The sequence below is a fragment of the Gallinula chloropus genome (genome assembly GCF_964237585.1).
Source record: "Gallinula chloropus genome assembly, chromosome: 28".
Classification (NCBI taxonomy): domain Eukaryota; kingdom Metazoa; phylum Chordata; class Aves; order Gruiformes; family Rallidae; genus Gallinula; species Gallinula chloropus.
Window position 1 is genome coordinate 6,848,015 of NC_140113.1, and position 21,096 is coordinate 6,869,110.

General features: G+C 63.7%; 1 protein-coding gene across 2 annotated transcripts; it reads left to right on the forward strand.

Moving 5' to 3' along the window:
- The first annotated feature begins 1,371 nt into the window (after nucleotides 1-1,371).
- On the forward strand, nucleotides 1,372-20,954 carry SEMA6B (semaphorin 6B). 2 transcript variants are annotated; one of them, XM_084276410.1, is made up of 17 exons: nucleotides 1,372-1,402; nucleotides 13,468-13,616; nucleotides 13,850-13,979; nucleotides 14,265-14,325; nucleotides 14,423-14,485; nucleotides 14,866-14,967; nucleotides 15,114-15,204; nucleotides 15,299-15,418; nucleotides 15,522-15,610; nucleotides 15,704-15,921; nucleotides 16,050-16,181; nucleotides 16,809-16,958; nucleotides 17,592-17,786; nucleotides 18,162-18,302; nucleotides 18,577-18,654; nucleotides 18,913-18,971; nucleotides 19,061-20,954. In XM_084276410.1, exons 2-17 carry the CDS (start codon nucleotides 13,502-13,504, stop codon nucleotides 20,050-20,052), a joined length of 2,736 nt encoding a protein of 911 aa, XP_084132536.1. In that variant the 5' UTR covers nucleotides 1,372-1,402; nucleotides 13,468-13,501; the 3' UTR covers nucleotides 20,053-20,954. The 2 variants fall into 2 exon arrangements, with proteins under 2 accessions (XP_084132536.1, XP_084132535.1); XM_084276409.1 differs by lacking the exon at nucleotides 1,372-1,402 and adding an exon at nucleotides 9,766-9,774.
- Nucleotides 20,955-21,096: the final 142 nt, after the last annotated feature.

Consider the following 21,096-nt stretch of genomic DNA (forward strand, 5'->3'; position numbering starts at 1 on the left):
TAGGGTGCCGTGGGATATTGGGGTGCAATGGGATATCAGGGTGCCACAGGGATATCAGGGTGCTGTGGGATGTAGATGATGTTTGGCGAAAAGCATCTGGGCGATGTGTGGAGGAGGCACAGGAATCAGGGAGTAATTAACTCCCAATTAATAGGTGTTAATTAGCCAGGGTTTGGCCAGTGTGGGGACCTGAGAGCTGAAGGGGGGGCAGTGTGAATAGGTCAAGGGTCTTGGCCATGTTCCCCTGGGGATGGTGACTCAGGCACTGAGTCATGGCAGCGGTTTCCTTCCCCTGGGGACCCCCTCTTCCTGCACCAGCATTCCACAGTGTCCCCCCCTTCCCCACCCCAGGAGAAACTGGAGGAGAGGCAGGAAGAGGTGAATCACCTGCCTAGTGAGAAACATCCTGCTTCCCAGGGTGGGCTGAGCACCGGGCACAACTCAGTGCACCAGTGACACTGGGGCAGGTAGGAGCTGCGCTGCTTTGCTTCTCCAGAAACCAAACCAGCTGCAGAGCTGTGACACGGGGGGCTGGTGGCATTGGCCCCTGGCACCTTGGGGGGCTGAGCAAAGCACCTTCTCCTGCCCTCCTCGTCCCCGCTCCAGGCACCCACCTTGGCAGGGGGGTGGGGTGTGGTTGGCTTCCCCTTGCTGCAGTCAGGCAGCACCCACAGGGCTCTGAGTTGTCGGTGCGAAGGGAAACTGAGGCAGGGCGTGGGGGTATGGTCATGCCACCTCTCCATTGCCAGGAAGGGAAGGGGGGGGCAGCCCCTCTCGCAGGGGGAAACTGAGGCAGGGGGACAGGGACAGGGATGTGCTCAGAAGCAAAGACGGGGAGCCCTCTTGCCGGAGGGGGGGTGCGAAGCTGAGGCAAAACGGGGGGATGGGGTCCCACCGCCTCCCCGTGCCAGGAAAGGGGGGAAGGCGAGTCGGGGGGGTTGGGGGAGGGCTCGGTCCCAACCCCTCTCCATGCCGGGGGGTGCAGACGGGGGTGTGTGTGTGCTGAGACAGGCGGGGACGGCTCCCCCCTCCTCTCCTCTCCGCGCCGGGGGCGGGGGGCCCCGAGGCCGGGCCGGGCCGGGCCGCCTCCCCGGGGCGGGGGCAGGGCGGGAGAGGAGCGGGGCGGGGGGGGGCGCAGCCGCTCCGGGAGCAGCGACGGCGGCGGCGGCGGCGGCTCCTCCAGCGCCGCCGTTACCGGAGCAGCCCCGGTGCAGCCGCAGCCACCGGGCGGGCCCAGCTCCGGCCACGGCCCCCTCGCCCGCGGCCCCGCCCCGCCCGGGCTCCGGTGCCCCGGCGTCTCCCGCCGCGGCGGAGCGGAGCGGAGCGGGGCCGGGCCGAGCCGCGCTGCCGCCGGGCGCAGGTGCGCGGTGCCCCGGTCCTCCCCCATCACCGGGACGGTGAGGTAAGAGTGCGGCCGGCGGCCCCCCCTCCTCCCCAGCCCCCCCGGTGATGCGGTCTCCGGTGTCGTCGCTCCCCCCTCTCCGCCTTTATCATTCCCCCCCCCCTCCCATCATCGGTTGCCCCCTCGAGGGGGGGGGATGGGATGGAGGAAAGGGGGGGTGCTGCCCCCCCTCCCCGCCCTCCCCCCTCCCGCTGCCGCCGGCTGCTGCATTGGGAAGCGGCGCTTTTGTTAGCGGCTCTCCGGGCGGAGCGGGCGGAACCTTGAAGGGTCATGGGCTGGAGGGGCCCCCCCATCGCACCCCCCTCCCCGGTACCTCCCGCACCCCCAACCCGCATCGCTCTGCTCCCCACCCCTGCACCCCCCAGCATGCGCCCTCCCTCCTCCCCAGCACTCCATCCTGCATCCCTGTCCCCACCCCAGCACTCATGGGGTGCCCCCCCCAACCTCGGCACCCCAATCCTCCCTCCTTCAGCCCCCTCCGGGCAGCCTGGGCACCCCCAGCATCCCCAACCCACCCTGGCACCCTGGCGAGCCTCCCGGCACCCTGATCCTGCACCCTGAGCCCACCCCGGCATCCCAGCAAGCCCCCCCTCACCCTGATCCTGCACCCCCATGCCCTCCCCAGCACCCTTGGCCGCCCCCTGCACTATGGCAGCCCCCCCACCCAGCACCCTAGTATCCCCCCCCCAGCACCATAGCTTTTCCCCAGCATCCCATCCCGCACCCCATATGCCCCCAGCACCTCAATCCCGTACCCCCCCGCACCTTAAGTCCCCCAGCACCCCAATCCCACACCCGCGCCCCCCCCCCCCCCCCCCCCCCATTTCCACCACCCAGCACCCAGTCCCACCCCTTCCTCTCCCACGCCCCCATCCCACCCATCAGCACCCCGGGCCAGCACCCCGACCCCCACAGTGATGGGTACAAGGTGCTGGGGGGGCCCACCCGAGCTGGAAGGATGGAGATATGGGGGTGGGGATCTCTGCTTAATCGGCCTCTGTTTTGCCTCCGACACCTCTCTGGGAAACAGCCAGGGCTTGTTGTGCAGAAAAAGGGGTTGGGGGGCTTCTGTGTGTGACCCCCCGTGCAGTCTCTGCTGGACTGGGTGGGCCGGAGGGGCTTAAATGGTGGGCCCAACCAGTCCAGCCCCAAAAAGGGCGGGGGAGAGCAGTGAGGGCTCAGCCTGAGGGGGGGGGCTGCTGGTAGAGCACAAATTTGGCGGGGGGGGGGTTTGCCCGGCTCCATCTCACTTGAGCTGTAACTTGGTGGGGACAAGGGATTGGGGGGGAGGTGATGCCTGGCAGAAGTGGAGCAGCCCCCTGTGCATGGGGGGGCTAACGATGCCCCCCGCTCCCCCCCCAAAGCATCAGACCAATGCTGGGGGAGCCCCATGCAGGCAGCATCTGTGTGATGGGGGGGCCATGGCTGTGGGGGAACCCATCCTTCCTTTTGGGGATCAGCACTGTCATGCCATCTGCAGATTTGAGGGGGGGGGGGGCGGTATTAACTCTAAAATATCATGGGATGGGGGGTGCTGAGCCTGACCCAAATCCTGCCCCTGTTACCGTCACCATGGGGTGCCTCTGGCTCCCCCCAGGCCTGGCCTCCTTTGCACCCACATAACTCAGAGCAGTCGGGGTGCTGAGCCCCCCTGCACCCCCACATACCCCATCTGGTGACTATGCCCCCCCCACCTCCATGGGGCGGGAAGGAGTGGGGGGTTTTGGGGGGGGGCAGCAACCCCCTGGGGATTTGGGGGGGTGGGGGGCATGAGGCTCTGCCATCTGCTCGGGGTGACCTTGGGTGAGTGCTGCCTCCTGCTGTGCCTCAGTTTCCCCTGAGGCTGTGAGCTCCGTGGGGTGCAGCTAGGAGCACCCCCTCCTGAGTCCTGGGTGCTGCACCCAACCCCTCCACCCACCCTGGGGAGCAAGTTTGGGGGGGCGACCTGCCACGTGTGCCCTCCCATTGGGGACAGCCACCTCTGCTTGTCCCCCAGCTCCTGGGAGAGGTGGGGATGATGGCAGCACATGTGGCACCCTCAAGCCCCCCCCACCCCCCCCAATGTCTCCACTCCAGTACCTCCCCCCCAAATCTCTGGGGTGCCCCAGTGGGGCTGGATCCAGCCCTGGGGGGTGAATTGAGAGGGAGATGGCTGAGCATCCCCTATGCTGTCCTGCTGGGAGCTGCAGGGAAGGGGTGTGTTGGTTTGAAGGGGAGCCCCCCCCCCCTACCCCGGCAATTTTAGCCCCAATTTAGGGCCTGAACTGGTGACACTGGAGCAGCTCCTGCTCAGTACCCAGGTGCAGGATCTGGCCCTGGGTGCCAGGAGCCTGGTGCAGGGTGTCCATGTGTCCCCCCTCCCCAAGCCATGGTGGTGGGGGGTGTGTGGTGTTTGCAGGTGTGTGTGTCCCCACTCTGGGTGCCGGGGGCCAGATCCAGGCTGGTGCTGAGGCGGGTGCCCCTTCTGCAGCATCCCCGGGGTGACACGGGAATTGGGTCACCGCTGTCACCGGGGCACGTGGCTGCGGCGGGGAAGCGGGGGGGGGGGGGGGGGGGGGGGGAAGGTTTTGTGGGGGGAGGGTTGGGTCTGGAGGTGCTGCCTTGGGAGGTTGAATTCGGGCTCTGGGGATGCTGGGGGAGGGGGACAGCTCAGCCTCCATGAGCAAGGATGGTGCTGCTGGTGTTTCGGCTGCGGGGGAGATGGTTCTATCCCCCACCCCCACCCCCAGGAGCTGCTTCCCAACATATTCTCACTGCCGTTCCCATAAACAAAGGGAAACCACCAAATTCAACCGCCCCCCAGTATCCAGTGAAGCCACTGGCAAACTGGGCCGCTCTGCCCGGTGGCCGCAGCGGGCTGGAGGTGGCTGTGCACACGTGTTCACGCGTGTTCACACGTGTGGGTGTGCTGCTCACCGTGGCACAGCTGCCCCTGGCTGCCAGAGTGGGCGGGAAGGTTGTGGGTCCCCAGTTCTCTTCCCAAACCAGGAGGTTCCTGGTGGCTTTGCCGCTCCCCAACCTCAAAGTCACCGGGCAGGGTGGTGACACACCAAGCTGGGTGTCACCTGGGTGTCACCGGTCCCCCTCGCACTCTGTCCCTTACATCTGTCCCTCACACGCCACTTGACGCTTTGGCTCCCAGTTAAACCAGTGCCTCCTGGGAGGGCTCGTCCCTCCTCACCAGCTCTGGGAGAGCTCAGCCAGGCCTGGAGGCCGACGCGATGCTTGCCGGGTACCGGTGCTGGATGCAGCTCCCCGCTGCAGCACCGGCTGCGCTCTGGATCCCTCAGACAAGCTGGAATATTGTTAATTAAACCTGCCAGTTTGGATGCCATTTAATTTTTCAGTGGGTTGAGCTGCACTGGCCCCTCGGTGCTTCTCCCACACCAGGGCTGCTCCAGCCGGATCCCTTTTCCTGGCATTGCCACCTGCCTTCTGTGAGGTTTTCCCTCCAGGCTGGTGGCTTTCCGGGTGCCAGGACCTCTGCCCGCGCTGGGGGGGACACAGTTCCCCTCCGACCCTGGGTGGGATGGATTCACGGTGGTGCTGGTGGCATCTGGTAACATAAAGAGTAGTAAAGAAACCCCAGAGCAATCCCAGTGCCATCTGGGATGTGCCACTGCACCTGCTTAACCCATTTGCACCCGATTGTCATCCAGTGGTCACCAGCATCGTGGGATGCTACGTCCTGGAGAGGCTCTGTGATCTTTTCTTCTCATGCCTCCATCCCTGGGGGGGGTGATGCTGGGGACTGCTGGAGCGTGGTACCCACAGGGATGCTGCTGGGACCACCCATCCCAGCTCACCCCTGGGGTACCTTCAGGCTTCAGTTGTGGCTCCTGAAAGGGGTGATGGAGGTTTCAGTTCCCTTTGTGAAGGCAGAATGGAGAATATGAGGCATTGGAGGAGATCCCAGAGGGGCTGCCTCATCCTAACGGGATTTTACTCCCTATTTAATTACAATTTTGTCAAATTAAAAATAAAGGGGGGGGGGAGAAGATTCCTCTCACCTCTTAGTGTCAGTTCCTGGCAGCTGAGTAATTAAATTTCACCAGCCACTGGTCCCCAGGGGAAGGTCCTAGGGGACCCCAGCCCCAGGGCTTGACAGTCACCCCTCAGTTCCAGTTCCACCCAGTTCAACCCAGTTGTGGCAAGCAAGGCCAGGCATGGTTGTGGCAGCGTTGGTGTGTCGATGCACTGTGGCTAATCCCTGGCTCTTCCCCATGTAATCCTGCCTGCCGGGATAATCCCATCAAACCCAGCAGCACCACGGCTGATCTTGGTGCTGGGTTTGGTGCTGGATGGATTTGGGGGGGGGGGTTGGTTAGGGGAAGTGGTGGCTGTGGGTGCATCCTTAGTGATACGGGACTGCGAGCGCCTGGGGTGTGTTTGGGCACTGGGTGGGGAAACTGAGGCACGGAGCAGGGGATAGTGTGTGGCTTTGCTGTAGCTGGTGGTCTGGATTGGGGGGGGTGGGGGGGTGGGGGTTAAGAGCAACTCCCATCCCAGCGCTGAGAACAAACCCAGGGTGATGGAGGGCGGGGTGGGAAGAAGTAGTGGTGCCAGCACCCATGTACCCCCACAGAGGGACCAGATCAGGCCGCAGTTTGGGCAGTGGGAAGGTGACTGGGGTTTATTATCAACCTCATCCCTCCTCTCATCTCCCGCCAGGGATGAGATAAAGTGCTGGGAAATTAGGAAGGATTAAAAGGCAGTGATGGGAGAGGCTGGGAGCTGGGATCCATCCTCACCCCCCACGGGGCTGGGTCCTGCTCAGGGCAGCAGGTACAGAGCGCTGGGCTGCAAATAACCCCGGCAGCTGCCCCAGCACTGCCTGTGCCCTCTCCTCTGTGTCACCTTTCGGGGACTGAGCTGGTGCGGTGTGAGGTCAGCGCTGGGAATAGTGTGGTGGCACAGGCCAGGATGCTGGATGGGATGGATGGATTTGGGGGGGAGGGAAGCTGTCTGGCCTCCCCAGTGTGGGGTGCTGTGCTCCCACAGCCCCAGCAGCCCCCAGGTCAGAGCTGGGGTGCATTTGCACAGCTCCTGCTGCTTGTGTGCACACGCGTGACAGCCCCGTGCACACGTGTGTGCACACTCATACCAGCTCAATGTGCCTACCCCCAGGTGTGCACAGCATGCACACCCATCATGTGTGTGACAGCCGGGCCACAGGCATCTGCACACACATGACAGCCAGTGCACACAGCGACACCGGCACACACACGGAGGACACGTGGTGTGCACACACCCGCACATGGATGACACCCATCCCACCCCATCCCATCCCATCCCATCCCATCCCATCCCATCCCATCCCATCCCATCCCATCCCATCCCATCCCATCCCATCCAGTGGGACCATCTTGGGGACAGGGATCTTTAGCACCCGTCCTGCCAGAAGCTTTGCAGCGCCGGGGGCCGGAGCATGTGGTGGTGGTGGGGAGTGGGCTGGGGGTTGTGCTGGCCCAGTGGGGGTCCGTGGCTGAGGGGGTTTTGCTGGAGCTGGAGGAGAACAAGGAGCCGTTTGGAGGGCAGCGAGGGAACACCTGACCTTCCGGCGAGGCGGAGGCAGCAGGGCTGGGTGCGCGCCCGCGAACAATGGCCCTTTGTTCCGCGCGGCTGCTGGCATCCCGCATCCCAGCCTGCATCCCATCCAGCATCCCGCATCATATCTAGCATCCCAGCCAGCATGCTACATCCCATCTTGCATCCCATATCCCACCCTGCATCCCATATCCCACCCTGTATCCCACCGAGCATCCTGCATTCCAGCCTGCATCCCGCATCCCATCATGCATCCCACATCCCACCCCGCATCCCACATCCCATCCCAAATCCTGCATCCAATCCTGCATCCTGCATCCCACCCCACATCTCATTACGCATCCTGCATCCCACATCCCACCCTGCACCCCACACCCCATCCCCAGCACCCCCAGCACCCACACTACCCCTGCTCCGGTGCATCCCCCAGCCCGGCCAGGGTGCAGGATGCCCCATGCCAGGGTACTGGTGGGGGTGGGTGTCACCCATCTGTCCCTGAGCTGTCACGGGTGGGTGCCACCATGGAAGCCTTTGAAGTTGGTGCCTCAAAGCAGAGAGGGGGATGGAGCTGGGTCGCATGGCGAGCCCGCAGCCTCGCTGCGAGGAAGAGGAGGAGGAAGGCTGTAGAGTGAAGGCTGAGCTCACGTCCCCATGCCCCAGCACCACCAGCCCCTTCCTGCCTGGCTATACCCCCAGGGATGGCTGCAGCTCCTGTCCCCAGGAGCATCCCCAGGATTATCCCCATCCCTTGCTGTCCCCGGAGGTGGGTGGCTCAGAGGAGAAGGAGGGGGGGTCACAGAGCGGTGTCCCTGGGTGGGCGGGGGGGAACCCATTCTGGGTGACTGCAACCCCCTCACCCCTCTCCGTGCTGTTTGGCCAAGCAGATATTTCATCTTATTTAACTCCAGTGAAGTGTTTTGAAGCAGAGAAATGGGAGCTCAAAGTGGTGGCTCTGGGCTTGGAGCAATTAAAAGCCCCATTTTCCTGGCTGGAGCCGAGCCTCTGAGCACGGCCGGCGGGGGGGCAGGGGGGACCAAAATGGAAATACCCCCCCCCCCCCCCCAAACCCACCAACTGAACTTCATTGAGGCTTAAAAAAAGAACAAACCACTGAGGAGGCTGAAGAGCTGAGCGTTCGCTCCCGGCCCCCGCATCACCAGCACCTCCTCCGGCTCTTCCCAGCTGCTGGGATTGGGGCTTTCTCGGGATTTAGGCTGTTTTGGGGTGTGTCTGGTCAGTGGTGGGGGCTCTGTGCCCTGGATTGTTGCTGTAGTGGTCCTGTGTGGAGCTGGGTATAAGCAGGAGGGTTTGCTATTGTAGGGTGTCCCATGTGGAGCTGGGTTTGGTGGTTGGGGGTGAGCTGGAAGCTGTGTGTCCCTCTGTCCTCTCTGAGCTGGGGCGCCCTGCGGATGGGGAACTTTGGAGACTTGGGGTCTCTGGGGATGGGGCACTTTGGGGACATGGGGTCCCTGAGGACGTGGGGTCCCTGGAGATGAGATCCCTGAGAATGGGTTCTCTAGGGATGGGGCACTTTGGGGACTTGGGGTCCTTGGGGACAGGGCTCCTTGGAGACATGGGGTCCCTAAAGACATGGAATCCTTGGGGATGGGATCCCTGGGGTTGGAAAATGGGGACAGGGTACCTTGGGGATGGGATCCCTGGGGACAGGATCCTTGGAGACATGGTCTCCCTGAGGACATGGGCTCCCTGGGGATGGAGCACCCTGGGGTGCACAGGGGAGGTGTGGTCCCGGGGACCATGAGGGTTTCGGATGGGGGCTTCCAGGAGCAGTGGGCAGGCTTGTGGCAGGACCCGAGCGGGGTTCCTTTTTCCCATACTGAGGGGAAACTGAGGCACGAGGCTGGAAGCCATGACTCAGAGCAGCTGGACCTGCTTCTGCCAACGGGACCTGTCTGTGGCTGCCCACGGCCAGTGCGGCCCCGGGCCATGTGGGTTCCAAAACGGGGTGCTGGGGAGAGGCTTGGCAGCCTAAGGGGACCTGGCAAGGGTGCAGAATGCCTGGGGTGGCACAGGAGACCGGGAAGGATGAGAGGAGTGAGTGTCTTTGGGGACAAGGGGGATGTGTGACCTTGGGGACAAAGGATGGCTGGTGGGGGGGGCAGGAGGGACAAAGGGGTTGTGAGTGTCTGGGGACAAGGGAATGAGTGTCTGTGGGGACAAGGGGAGTGACAGTCTTGGGGGGGCCGGAGGGCCATGGGGGGGGATGTGTGACAGGACAGGAGGATCTGTGTGCCCAAGGGGAACAAGGGCTGTGACTTGGGAGGGGGACACAACACCCTGCCTGCCACCCCCCACTGTCGCCTCCATGGGGTTTGTTTTCGGGTGCAGTGTGATGCCCCCTCAGTAGGAAATCAGACTTAATATGTAAATGAGCATGTATTTAATATGCAAATCACCATGCGGCACTGGCCGACCACCAGCACTGCCCTGATGTGGTGGTAGTGACCCACCGCAGGGGGGGGGGGCACCCATGGGTGTCATCCATCGTGTGTGGAAGGTGTTGATGGTGTCACCCCACAGTGGGTGATGGGGGTGGGGACAAAGCCATCCGAAGGGACAGTGGAGTCCCCCCATCCCCAAAGCCTGGGGGAGGAGGGGGAGAGTCAGGCTCCCCTGGTGCCTGGGGATGTCCTGGGGGGCCCAGGGTGCCTGGGTCCCCACCCTGGGGGGGGTCACAGGCGCTGGGGAGGGAACAGGGATGGGGACAGGGGGCTATAAACGGCAGCTGTAAGCGGAGCCGGTAACCGGAGCAGGAGGCCCGGGGGGGACATTTGAGCCGCTGGCTGGGCCGCAGAAGCACCAAGGTGGGTGCTCTGTGTGTGTGTCCCCACCCTTGGGATCCCCCTGCTTCCCTGTCACCCACACAGGGACTCCACCAATGCTGGGGTGTCCCCCCCATCCTCTTGAGACCCCCTCTGCTCTAGGCACCCCCGGGAGCTGCTGCCTGAGTGGGGGACACATGGCGGGGCCCAGGGCCAGGGCTAGGCCGTGGTGCCAGGTGGCTGGGGTGACATTTGCTCCGTCCCCGCCGTGGGGACAGCTGCTTCCTGGCTCTGCCATCTGAACCGGCCTCCAAACGGAAACCCGGGGGGGGGGGCTCAGCCCCCCAGCCCCGACAGCAGCAGCAGCTGGGTTGGTGAGTTGGGGGGGTGTTTCATTCCCCTCATGGCAATTTTGGGGGGGCTGGTGACCCCCAAACCCCGCTCTGTGGCACAGAGGTGGTGCCCCCCTTACATATGACCCTGAGCAAGAGAAGAGGGGGAGGGGGTGTGTGAGGGGTATGAGAAGCCTTAAAGGTGCTTAGAAGGGTTATTAGCATATCTAATTCCTGATTACTTATTATTGCTGGCTGAAAAGGGACTTGGCCAGTGAGATAATATCATGCCTGCCTCCCCCCCAAGAGACACCCCCTGAAAGAGGAGGTGGGTGAATAACACCCCCTCATCAGATGCCTCCTAATGAACCCTAATTAATTAGGGGCCGCTAGTGATGGGCAAGCAGTATTGCCCAAAAAAGCTCTATATTAAGGGATTTCAGGGCTTGTGTTCTCCCCCTCTGCCCTCCCCCCGCTTTTGGGGTGTCCCCCCCTTTTCCCAGTGCCTTCTAATGGGTTTATTTTCCGAGTCAGCGCTCCTGTGATGAGAATTGGGGGACACACCCCCCCCAATAGTGACCGGTGAGGATGGGGGGGGAGGAGATACAGCCCCCCCCACGGTGCTTCTGTCCCACCTTGGCTTGGGGTGGGGGCGTCTCAATGGGATATCACTGGGTGGGCTCATGCTGGCGTCTTTCCTGTGATGCTTTGGGAAGGGACACCACGGTGCTCCTCAGGGGTGGCCACCCCCACCCCCCCTTTCGCCACCCCCCCCCCCCACGCCTGGGTCCCCGGCTGTGGTGACAGCTGCCGTTGGGGGGTGGGGGGGTGGCTCCGGTTACGGTGACATCAGCCCTACCTTCCCACCTGGCGCGGGTGGGGGGCATGGGCTCCCCCTCCTCTGGGGGGTCCCTGGGGGGGGTTACATGACAGCTGAGCTGCTTTGGAGACGCCGGAGCCCCCAGCGCCATTGGGGCGTCCTGGAGGGGGGGGACATGACACACACACATGCTGACCCCCCAGCTATGGGACTGAGGAGCCTGGGACCCCCCCTCAGAGTGGTGACCAGGCCCTAGGGCCAGCAGCAGAGGCGGCCGGCAGAGCTCAGGTGGGCAGAGCGGGGTAACAGGGGGGCTGAGGAGGGGGGACAAGAGCCCCCATATCACAGGGAGGGGAATGGGGCAGCATATTCCCCCTCCCCTGGCTTGGCAACCCCCGCTTTGTGGTCACAGGGACCCCCCACTGTGCTTGGGGATCACTGCAGTCCCCCCTGTATCATCTCCTGGAAATGGTGGAATGGGGTGGGGGGGCAGTTGAAAGTGGGGGGGTTGTGTTGTGTGTCCCCCCTTCTCCATCACCCCTGGGTTGGGGGTTGGGGAGGTGTTTCAGGGGGAGAGGAACAGGGTGAGTGGCTCCCCCCCCCTCAGCTTTGTGTGCAGAGGGTGAGGGCTATGTATGCTGTCAAGTGGGGAAACTGAGGCACGGAGCAAGAAGCTCCAGCACAGACAAGGGACGTGCCTGAGGCTCTTCAGCCACTCAATGCCAGACATGCTGGAGACCCCCTTCCCCATACTCCTCCCCATCCCACCACTCCCAGTGTGGCTGCCCTGTCCCTCCACCTGCTGCCTCGGTTTCCCCACAGCCATGTTGGGGACCAGCATGGTGACCATCCCCTCTCCTCTACCACCACTGTGAATGGACCCCTGTTTGTCAGCCATGTCCCCCCTCCCCTCTCGTGCCCCTCTCCCCTCTGGCCCCCTCCTCCCCGCTGCCTTTTCTTTCCCCACACAATCAGCAGCATTTATGTTGCCGGAGGCTCCGGTTACCCCACTGTCACCACTATGTCGCTGTCACCACGCAGGCTGCGGGGGGGGGATGATGACACTGGAGCCCCAGCTTGGGGTTACAGGCACCCCAGGCTGCGGCACAGCCTCCCCAGACCCCAAATCCCACCCACTGAGAGTGGGTGATACACACTGAGACCTCCCTTGGGCTGAGATTTGGGGGGGTGAGTGGGGACACTTAAATTTGGTGGCTTTGGGATGCTGCTGATGTCAGCTGGAGCAGGGCATGGGGGGGAGTTATAATGGGGGGGCATCGTTACCCAAGTGGGGTGGCTCATTTGGGTAACAAGACTGCACGAGGAACCCCTGGCAGCCCCCAAAAGGCATGTTGGGGGGAGGTGAGGGGGTGTGTTGGGGACCCCCTCCCAAATTCAGCGCTGAGGGGGGAGCGGGGGCAGGGCCTGGCTGCTCTCCCAGGCACCCGTTGGGTGGATTTAAGAGAGAAGTAGGTGCTTTTATATGTAATTAATAGAAATATATAACAATAAATGTAATAAGGGACACAGCTGTTCACCCTTTAGACAAGTGGGGAAACTGAGGCACACCTGTTTATCCTGTGCCTGCCTGTCCCTGTGGGCTGTGACGCTGTGGAGAAGGGGTTGAGCACCCTGTGACACCCTGGGGATGGGGTCAGTTGTGGGTCGTCCCCCCCCCGCAGGGGACTGTGACTTCAGGGTCAGGTCCCACCGGGGTCGCATCCAACCCAGGGGCTGGTGACACCGTGGAGGGGACAAGGTCGAGTCTCCCCATAAGCATCACCCCGCGTCCAGGCACTGTGACCCCCTCAGCCCCATGCGATGTCGCATCCCCCGTCCCCCCCCGCCCAGCTCCCCCAAGGGCCGGGCTGCAGGAGGGCGACGGTTCGATCCAGCCCACTCCCTGTGCTCCCGGAATTGATCATCAATTAAATCACCCGCCTGGCTGCTAATTACCCGGCAGGAAGCTGGGGGGGGGGGGTGGCATCATGTGTGGGGGTGTGATGGGGAGGCACGGGGGCTGTCTGATGGTGGGGGTACTGGTTGCTCTGATGTGTCCCCAAGCCATCCCGATGGGATTTTGGGGTGGGGGGTGGGGGATCAGAGTGTTCCCAGCTTCCTCAATGTCCCCACGTCCCCAGTGCTGCCACCACGTGCTGCTTTCCCCCCCCCCTCCCTCATCCCACCCCGTGGCTTCACGGTGTCGAGCAGTTGCTAAAGCCCCAGTTTGGGCCCAGTAACCCCAGTGTGGAGCCGCGCAGGCGCTAGGAGGGGCTCGGGGGGGTGCTCAGGGGGCCGCTTTTCCCAGCATATTTGAAATTCTTCCGGCGGAGAAGGACTCACTTCCCAATCCCCCATCCCACCCTCAGCCCGTGCAGGCCTCTCCCCGCTGGCACCAGCCTAGCGCCAGCGCCTTGAGCCCCCCACCCACTCCCTGCGACCCTCCCCCAGGCTCCAGCACCGGTGATGGGTTTGGGGTATGGGTGCTACAGGGTGGGGCGGGCTCAGCAGCACTCACTGGGGAGGGAACCTCAGCGTCAGGGTGGGTGCTGCCCCCCCCCTTACCTCTCCCTGTGCCTGCAGGTGCAGTGGGTGCCCACCTGTGCTGGGGGACACCATGGGGCCACCCCCCCGCGTCCCCCTTGTCCTGCTGCTGCTGCTCACGGTGGAGAGGACAGCCCGTGGCACCTTCCCCGAGGAGCCTGGTCCCATCGCTGTGGCTCCCGAGGACTGTGAGTGCCTACCCGGGGGTGCAGGGTGGGGGTCAGGGCGCAGCATCGATACGCAAGGCGGGGTGGGGGGCACATCTCCGCACAGACAGGGGATGGGTTTTTGGGGTGCCGTGAGGTGAAGGCAAGGCTGGGTGAGGGTGGTCACCCTGTCTGGCTGGGGGGGACTGTGCTGGGTGAGGGTGCCCTGGCAGTGTGTGACCCCCCCCATCCCCACCCCGTATGTCCTCCCCCAGATGTGAAGCACTACTCTGTCTTCGTGGGCCATGGGACCAGCCGCCCCGCCGGCCCCGAGGGTGGGGGGACCCAGCGCCTCAACATTCAGCGCATCCTCAAGGTCAACCGGACTCTCTTCATCGGGGACAGGTCTGAACTGGGGCACCCTAAAGCCTCCTCCCGCCCCCAAAATGGGGCACTGGGCACCCACCCCAACCCACTACCTGTCCAGGGCACCCCAACATCTGCCATGGGGCACCGTGGCAGGTTGGACACACCGGGGTGGGGGGACTGTCTGTGCTCTGGTGGTGCTCATTGCCCATCCCCACACCCCATATCTCTCTGGGGGGGTGGTGGCAGATCCCACAGCCCACCCCAAGCAATCCCTGGGGTGCCCCCAAGCATGGGTGGTGACACCCATGTCCTCCTCCCTAGGGACAACGTCTACCGTGTGAGCCTGGAGCCCGCCGGCGCTGGGGAGATGCGCTACCACCGGGTAAGTGGGGAGGGTGGGATTTGGGATGGGGGGAGGTGTTGCTGGCTTCTCCCCAGACCCACATTGGGTTTTATGTCTCCCTCTTCCCCCCTGCCAGAAGCTGACGTGGCGCTCGAACCAGCATGACATCAGCATCTGCCGGATGAAGGGGAAACATGAGGTATGAGGGATGAGAGGAGGGATGTCTGCACCCTGTGAGACCCCCTAGGGCAGGGACCAAGCACACTCTGCCACCCCACGTGTCACCCCAGTGTCACCCTCTGCCACCTCACGTGCCCCCTTGGTGTCACCCTCTGTCTCCCTGCTCCCTGCCAGTGTTTGTGTGTCTGTGATTCATTGGCTGCTCGGATAATTGGGTTTGTAATTAATTATTTCGGGCCTATGGAGCAGAGCCCAGCATCCACCAGAACCCCAAGCAGCCAGGCCTGAAAAGGCCATTTTGGGGAGAAAACACCAAAAGTTGGGGTGTGGTTGGGAGCACCCAAGGGTGGGGAGGGGCTCTGGGTGCCACGGGGTGAGGGTCCCCTCTCTCTGGCGCAGGCAGAGTGCCGTAACTTCATCAAGGTGCTGCTGGTGCGGAACGAGAGCCTGCTCTTCGTCTGTGGCACCAATGCCTTCAACCCTGTCTGTGCCAACTACAGCGTGAGTCACCCCACACACACCCCTCCCCTGGATGGGGACACCTGGGACCCCACATGTGTGTGTGTGTGTCCCTGTCCCCCCCCCCAGCCCTGCACTTGGCTCCGCGGGCAGGGGGATGCCCACATCCCTGTGTCCCCCTGCTATAGATGGACACGCTGGAGCGCATCGGGGACAACATCAGTGGGATGGCCCGGTGTCCCTACGACCCCAAGCATGCCAACGTGGCCCTCTTCACAGGTAGGTCAGTGCTGGCACCGTGCTGGTACCGTGCTGGGCACTCTGCTCGCTGTCCCCCTGCCCCGTGCCTGGCTGACACCCCTCTCCCATGCAGGGGGGATGCTCTTTACTGCCACAGTGACAGATTTCCTGGCCATCGACGCCGTCATCTACCGCAGCCTTGGGGACAGTCCCACCCTCCGCACTGTCAAGCACGACTCCAAATGGTTCAAAGGTGCCTCCTGCGGTGTGGTGCCCACCACGTGCCACAAGGCACCAGTCCCTGTCCCCTTCAACAACAGCCCAGGACATTCCTGACCTTGTCATTGTCCCCACAGAGCCCTACTTCGTGCACGCCGTGGAATGGAGGAGCCACGTCTACTTCTTCTTCCGGGAGATCGCCATGGAGTTCAACTACCTGGAGAAGGTGGGAGACATCCCTGCGGTGGCCCAAGACACCTGGAGTGGGGACAGGGGTAAGGGGGTGGGTACCGGATGGTGATGGGTGTCCATCCTGTAGGTGGTGGTGTCCCGGGTGGCCAGGGTGTGCAAGAACGACATGGGGGGCTCGCAGCGGGTGCTGGAGAAGCAGTGGACCTCCTTCCTCAAGGCCCGGCTCAACTGCTCCGTGCCGGGTGATTCACACTTCTACTTCAACGTCATCCAAGCTGTGACAGACATCCTGGAGCTGGACGGGCGCCCTGTGGTGCTGGCTGTCTTCTCCACCCCTGCCAACAGGTCAGATCATTGTGTGCTCCATCAAGACTCACCCCGGGGCTGGGCTGAGACCCCTCCGGCTGCCCTGGTGTCTGTGGGGGACATGGGGGATGGGTGGAGGTGCTCACCCTGTGCCCGCATCCCCGCAGCATTCCTGGCTCAGCTGTCTGTGCCTTCGACATGACTCAAGTGGCCGCTGTGTTTGAGGGACGGTTCCGGGAGCAGAAATCACCCGAATCCATCTGGACACCGGTGCCAGAGGACATGGTGCCCAAGCCCCGGTGAGCAACGTGCCCTGGGGACCGGGATGGGGACAGCCAGGCTGGGACATGGGGATGGAGATGGGGATCACAGAATCACAGAACTGTAGGGGTGGGAAGGTCCCTCCAGAGCCCATGGCGTCCCACCCCCTGCCCAAGCAGGGTCCCTGGGACAGGTCACACAGGGCGGTGTCCAGACGGGGCTGGAATCTCTCCAGAGAAGGAGACTCCACACCCCCTGGGCAGCCTGTCCCAGGGCTCCCTCACCCTCACCGGCAAGAAGTTCTTCCCCACATTGGGGGGAACTCCCTGTGCTCCAACTTGAGCCCATCGCCCCTTGTCCTGTCCCCACAGACACTGAGCAGAGGCTGCCCATGTCCCCTGTGTCCCACCCTTCAGCTATTGATACCCATTGATCAGATCCCCTCTCAGGCTGCTTCTCTCCAGGCTGAACAGCCCCAGTTCTTTCAGCCTGTCCCCATAGGATGGTGACAGGGATGGTCAGGACTGGTACGGGCAGGGAGAGTGATGGTGGTGGGCACAGGGATGGGGATGGGGATGGAGATGGAGACAGGAATGATCAGGGCTAGTGCCCAGGAGAGGGAGGGACAGGTGGCTGTGGGGACACTGAGCTGTGCATGGCTGCAGGCCTGGGTGCTGTGCGTCCCCGGGGATGCGCTACAACTCCTCCAGCACCTTCCCCGACGAGATCCTCAACTTTGTCAAGACTCACCCGCTGATGGACGAGGCGGTGCCATCGCTAGGCAACGCGCCCTGGATCCTCCGCACCATGAGCCGGTGAGTGACCCCCACACACACCCCCCCCACCCCCAGGGTTGCTGGGGGGGCAGGATCTGGCTCTGGGTGCTGGTGGGTGCTGGCTGGAGCCTCTCTCGTGCTGCCCTGGCACGTGTGTGCCAGCACCGGGAGAGCGCCGGGAGACCTGATAAATCTCATCAACTTTGCAGAGTCAAGATTGTCTCATCCTAATTAAATCTGCCTTAATTGCTGCTTGATGGGGAATTAATCAAGCCGTGCTCTCCAGCCGTAGCTTCCCTGCTGGCTGGGCAGCTGGGGGCACACACAGGGCTGGGGACGGGGACCCCACGGGGCTGGGAACAGGGACACAGGGCCGGGGACCAGCCAGGATCCTGCCAAGGGACAGACCTGGGTCCCAGCTGGCTCAGGGTGCAATCCAGGCTGAGTCCAGGCAGGATGTGGGCAGGATCCTGAGTGGGATCTGAGCTAGGGCCTGGCCAGGACCTGGACTTGTTTCCATCTGGGACCTGCATGGCCCCTCGTGCTCTCTGGGGACTCTGCCTGTCCATTCCTGGGGGAAATCCACCCCCCCACACACCCTACCTCAGTTTCCCCCTGGGGACACATGAGTTCCCACATGCCCCTATGCTCTGCTCTGCTCACACCGTGCAGGTACCAGCTCCGCAAGATCGTGGTGGACAACGCAGCTGGGCCATGGGGCAACCACACCGTGGTCTTCCTGGGCTCCAGCACAGGCACCATCCTCAAGTTCCTCATCCAGCCCAATGCCAGCACCAGCCCTGCACCCACCCCCCCTGGCAGCCAGAGCATCTTCCTGGAGGAGTTTGAGACCTACCAGCCTGGGAGGTGGGTGCTGGGGTGTCAGGAGGGAGGAGTGGGGTGGGTAGGTGGTCAAGGATGCATGGATGGGTGGGTGGGTGGATGGATGGGTAAGTGGTGGGATGGATGCTTGGGTAGTTGGATGGTTGGAGGGGAGGGGTGGAGGGATGGATGGATGGATGGATGGATGGATGGATGGATGGATGGATGGATGGATGGATGGATGGATGGATGGATGGGGTAAGTCAGTGGGGGATGGTTGGAGGGGATACAAGGGGTGGTTGGGTGGCTGTATGGGAGGGTGAGATGCGCTCCTCTGGACCAGCCCACTCTGGGAGCAGCTCCATGGCAGGCAGGCGGGGAGCAAGGCCGGCACCACGATGAGCTCTGCCCCTTCCCCAGGTGTGGCCGGGACACAGAGGATGAGCGGCGGCTCTTGGGGCTGGAGCTGGACAAGGCGGCGGGGTCCCTGCTGCTGGCCTTTCCCCCGTGTGTGGCCAGGGTGCCCGTGGCTCGCTGCCAGCAGCACTCGGGATGCATGAAGTGAGTGTGCTGGTCTCAGCTGCCCCCCCAGGGTGGGCAGGACTCTCTGGGGAGATGGGGGGGGAGGGGGGTAGGAGGAGCAGGGCGGGGTTATCTTCATTCCCTGGGAGTTTGTCCTGTGCCACGATCCAGCTGGGAAGGGCTCAGCATGGCTGGGAGCACGGGCAGGGAAAACTGAGGCACAGCATGCTATGGGGTCAGGGTCCCTCATAGGGGTCTGGGGTGTCATCACCCTCATGTCAGGGATGATCCTGATGTCTCTGCTCCCTGCCAGGAACTGCCTTGGGAGCCGGGACCCCTACTGTGGCTGGACACCTGAGGGCTCCTGCATCTTCCTGGAGCCCAGCCCCAGGTAATGCTGCCAGGCCCTTGGGAGGGGGTGTCGTTGGGGGACACAGGCGGAGACAGTCTCAGGGTCTCCCCAAAGAGCATCGGCTCCTGTAAAACTCCCTCCAGCGCTGACACCCAGCAAATTCACTGCATGCTGAGACCCAGCAAACTCACTGCACACTGAGACCCATCCAACTCACTGCATGCTGAAGCAAGCTGGGATCCCTCTCCCAGGCTATTTGGGACCAACTGATCCTCCCACAATTTCTAACCCCCCTAGGGTGGCCTTTGAGCAGGACATCGCTGGCGGCAGCACGTCACACTTGGGCGAGTGCGAGGGTGAGTGCAGGGCAGGGACGGGGCTCGGGGACCCAGCGATGGCACCACCAGATCCTCACCATGGCTGTCCCCCTGCCATCATCACCCAGGGCTGGTGACAGAGAGCTTCGTGGACGAGCCAGACGGGCTGGTGTCGGTGAACCTGTTGGTGATCTCCTCTGTAGCCGCCTTCGTCATCGGCGCGGTCATCTCCGGCTTCAGTGTCTGCTGGTTCATTGGGCACCGGGACCGCAAGGAGCTGGCACGCCGCAAGGACAAGGAGACCATCCTGGCACACAGCGAGTCAGTGGTGAGCGTCAGCCGGCTGGGAGAGCGCCGGGCACGTGGTGGGCAACCCGGCGCCTTGCTGGCCCCGCTCATGCCCAACGGTTGGCCCAAGGAGTTGGGGAAGGTCACCCAACACGACTTAGATTCGGGTGTCCTGCCCACGCCGGAGCAGACCCCCTTGCAGCAGAAACGTTGCCCCGGCGCCCTCCAAAACTGCACCTGGGAGCAGAGCCACAACATCATCAACGCCGCCTTGCGGGACCCCGGCGGGTCTGGTACCACCACCGCGGGCGGGCGGCTTCACGCTGGCTCTGGCCGCCCGGCTCGCGGCATTCCCCTCTCCTGCCACGCCATCCTGGTGGATCAGGAGCTGGAAGCCGAACTCAGCGACTCCTCAGGTGATGGGCATTGGGGTCGGGACCCCCAGGAGGGTCCCCGTACCAGGCAGCACCCACCTTCTGGTGCCCGCCGCCCTCCCCGCAGCTCTTACGGTGACTTCACCAGCACGCCGCACCCCAGCCCCGATCGCCGGCGGGTGGTTTCGGCACCCAGCGGAGAGGGGGGAGACTTTACTGAGGGGCCACCCTGGCACCCCGAGCAGCTGAACTTCAACGCCAACAATGGCACGGGCCGCCCCGGTTCCCACCTCAAGAGGAACCACACGTTCAACAGCGGCGAGGCGTCGGCGGGTGGTTATGGGCGCCACGGCACTACGGCACCCCGGGCACCGGGCGGCACTGGGCCCCCGCGGGCGCTCACGGACCTGCATCACCTCCTGCGCTACGGCATGGAGCGGACTCCCTCGGGGAAATAGGGTCCCACCACGTGTGTGTACCCCCCACACCGGGGCACTGAAGGGGACCCCTGGCTCCCTGGGGACAGGGAGGGGTGGCCGAGCAGGAGCTGCAGGCATGGGGTGTGATGCTGCATGGGTGGGAGTAAGGACAGACACACACCCCTGGGTACGCTGGGTAGGGTTTGGGGGTGTCCTTGGCTAGCATGGGGCAGCGTCCCCCGGTCTGGCTGCTTTGCCCAGGGTCATAAGGGGAGAGTGTGTGTGTGGGGGGGGGGCATCTGTCCATCCCGTCCCCTCCCTGGTTGGACCCAGGGACTGCAGCACCCTGGGAGGGGGATCCCTGGGAGGCAGCAGGATGGACACACGGACGCAGGTGCAGCCGAGGCAGAGCAGGGCTGTGCCCCCCCAGTCTCCCTGCTGCCCTCTCAGCCCTGTCAGCTGCACCCAGCACCCCGGGGTGGGGGGCTCATGGGTGCCACAAGGGAGTGTTGTTTGCGGTGATGGGACAAGGTGGACGTTTAGGGTGCGAGGGGGTGGGGGGGCCCCCCCAAATGGGTATGTTATCTGGGGATGAGGCACACTCACATCCCCCCCAGCCTGGGGTGAACCCCTGCTCCGTGCCAGCTTGGTGGAGGGGACACTCATCCTTCCCCCCAAAATTCTCCTTCTGGAAAGCACAGCCTGGGGGGCCTGGGGGCGGGGGGGCACTGCTGGGGCTGGGGGGGGTCCCCACCGAACCCACTCTCTGCAGGCAAAGGGTGCCCTTTCGGTGCCACCCCTGCCCAGCCCTGGGGTGGTGGGTCCCCGGAGTGGTGGGCAGGCTGTAAATAGGGTGGGGGGCAGCCCCCTCCCTCCCCGCGGCCATGCATGCGGCCGCCCGCGGTCTGTACCCCGCGGCCCCAATAAACGCCCGTTACCGGAGGCGACTCCCCCGCCGCCTTCTCGGCATCTTCATCCCCCGGGACCCCCCGGGGCTCAGGGGATGCTGCCAGGGGGGCATGGGGAGAGACATGGATCTCCCCCCGTGCACAGAGCCCCCTCCCACGCTGTGCACATCTCCAT

Excerpts from the sequence above, each read along its gene's own strand:
- SEMA6B (XM_084276410.1), top strand. The coding sequence starts at position 13,502 with ATGGGGCCACCCCCCCGCGTCCCCCTTGTCCTGCTGCTGCTGCTCACG. Across the intron at positions 17,787-18,161 it reads GAGACCTACCAGCCTGGGAG|GTGTGGCCGGGACACAGAGG; the intron begins GTGGGTGCTGGG and ends CCCCTTCCCCAG. Across the intron at positions 18,303-18,576 it reads CAGCACTCGGGATGCATGAA|GAACTGCCTTGGGAGCCGGG; the intron begins GTGAGTGTGCTG and ends GCTCCCTGCCAG.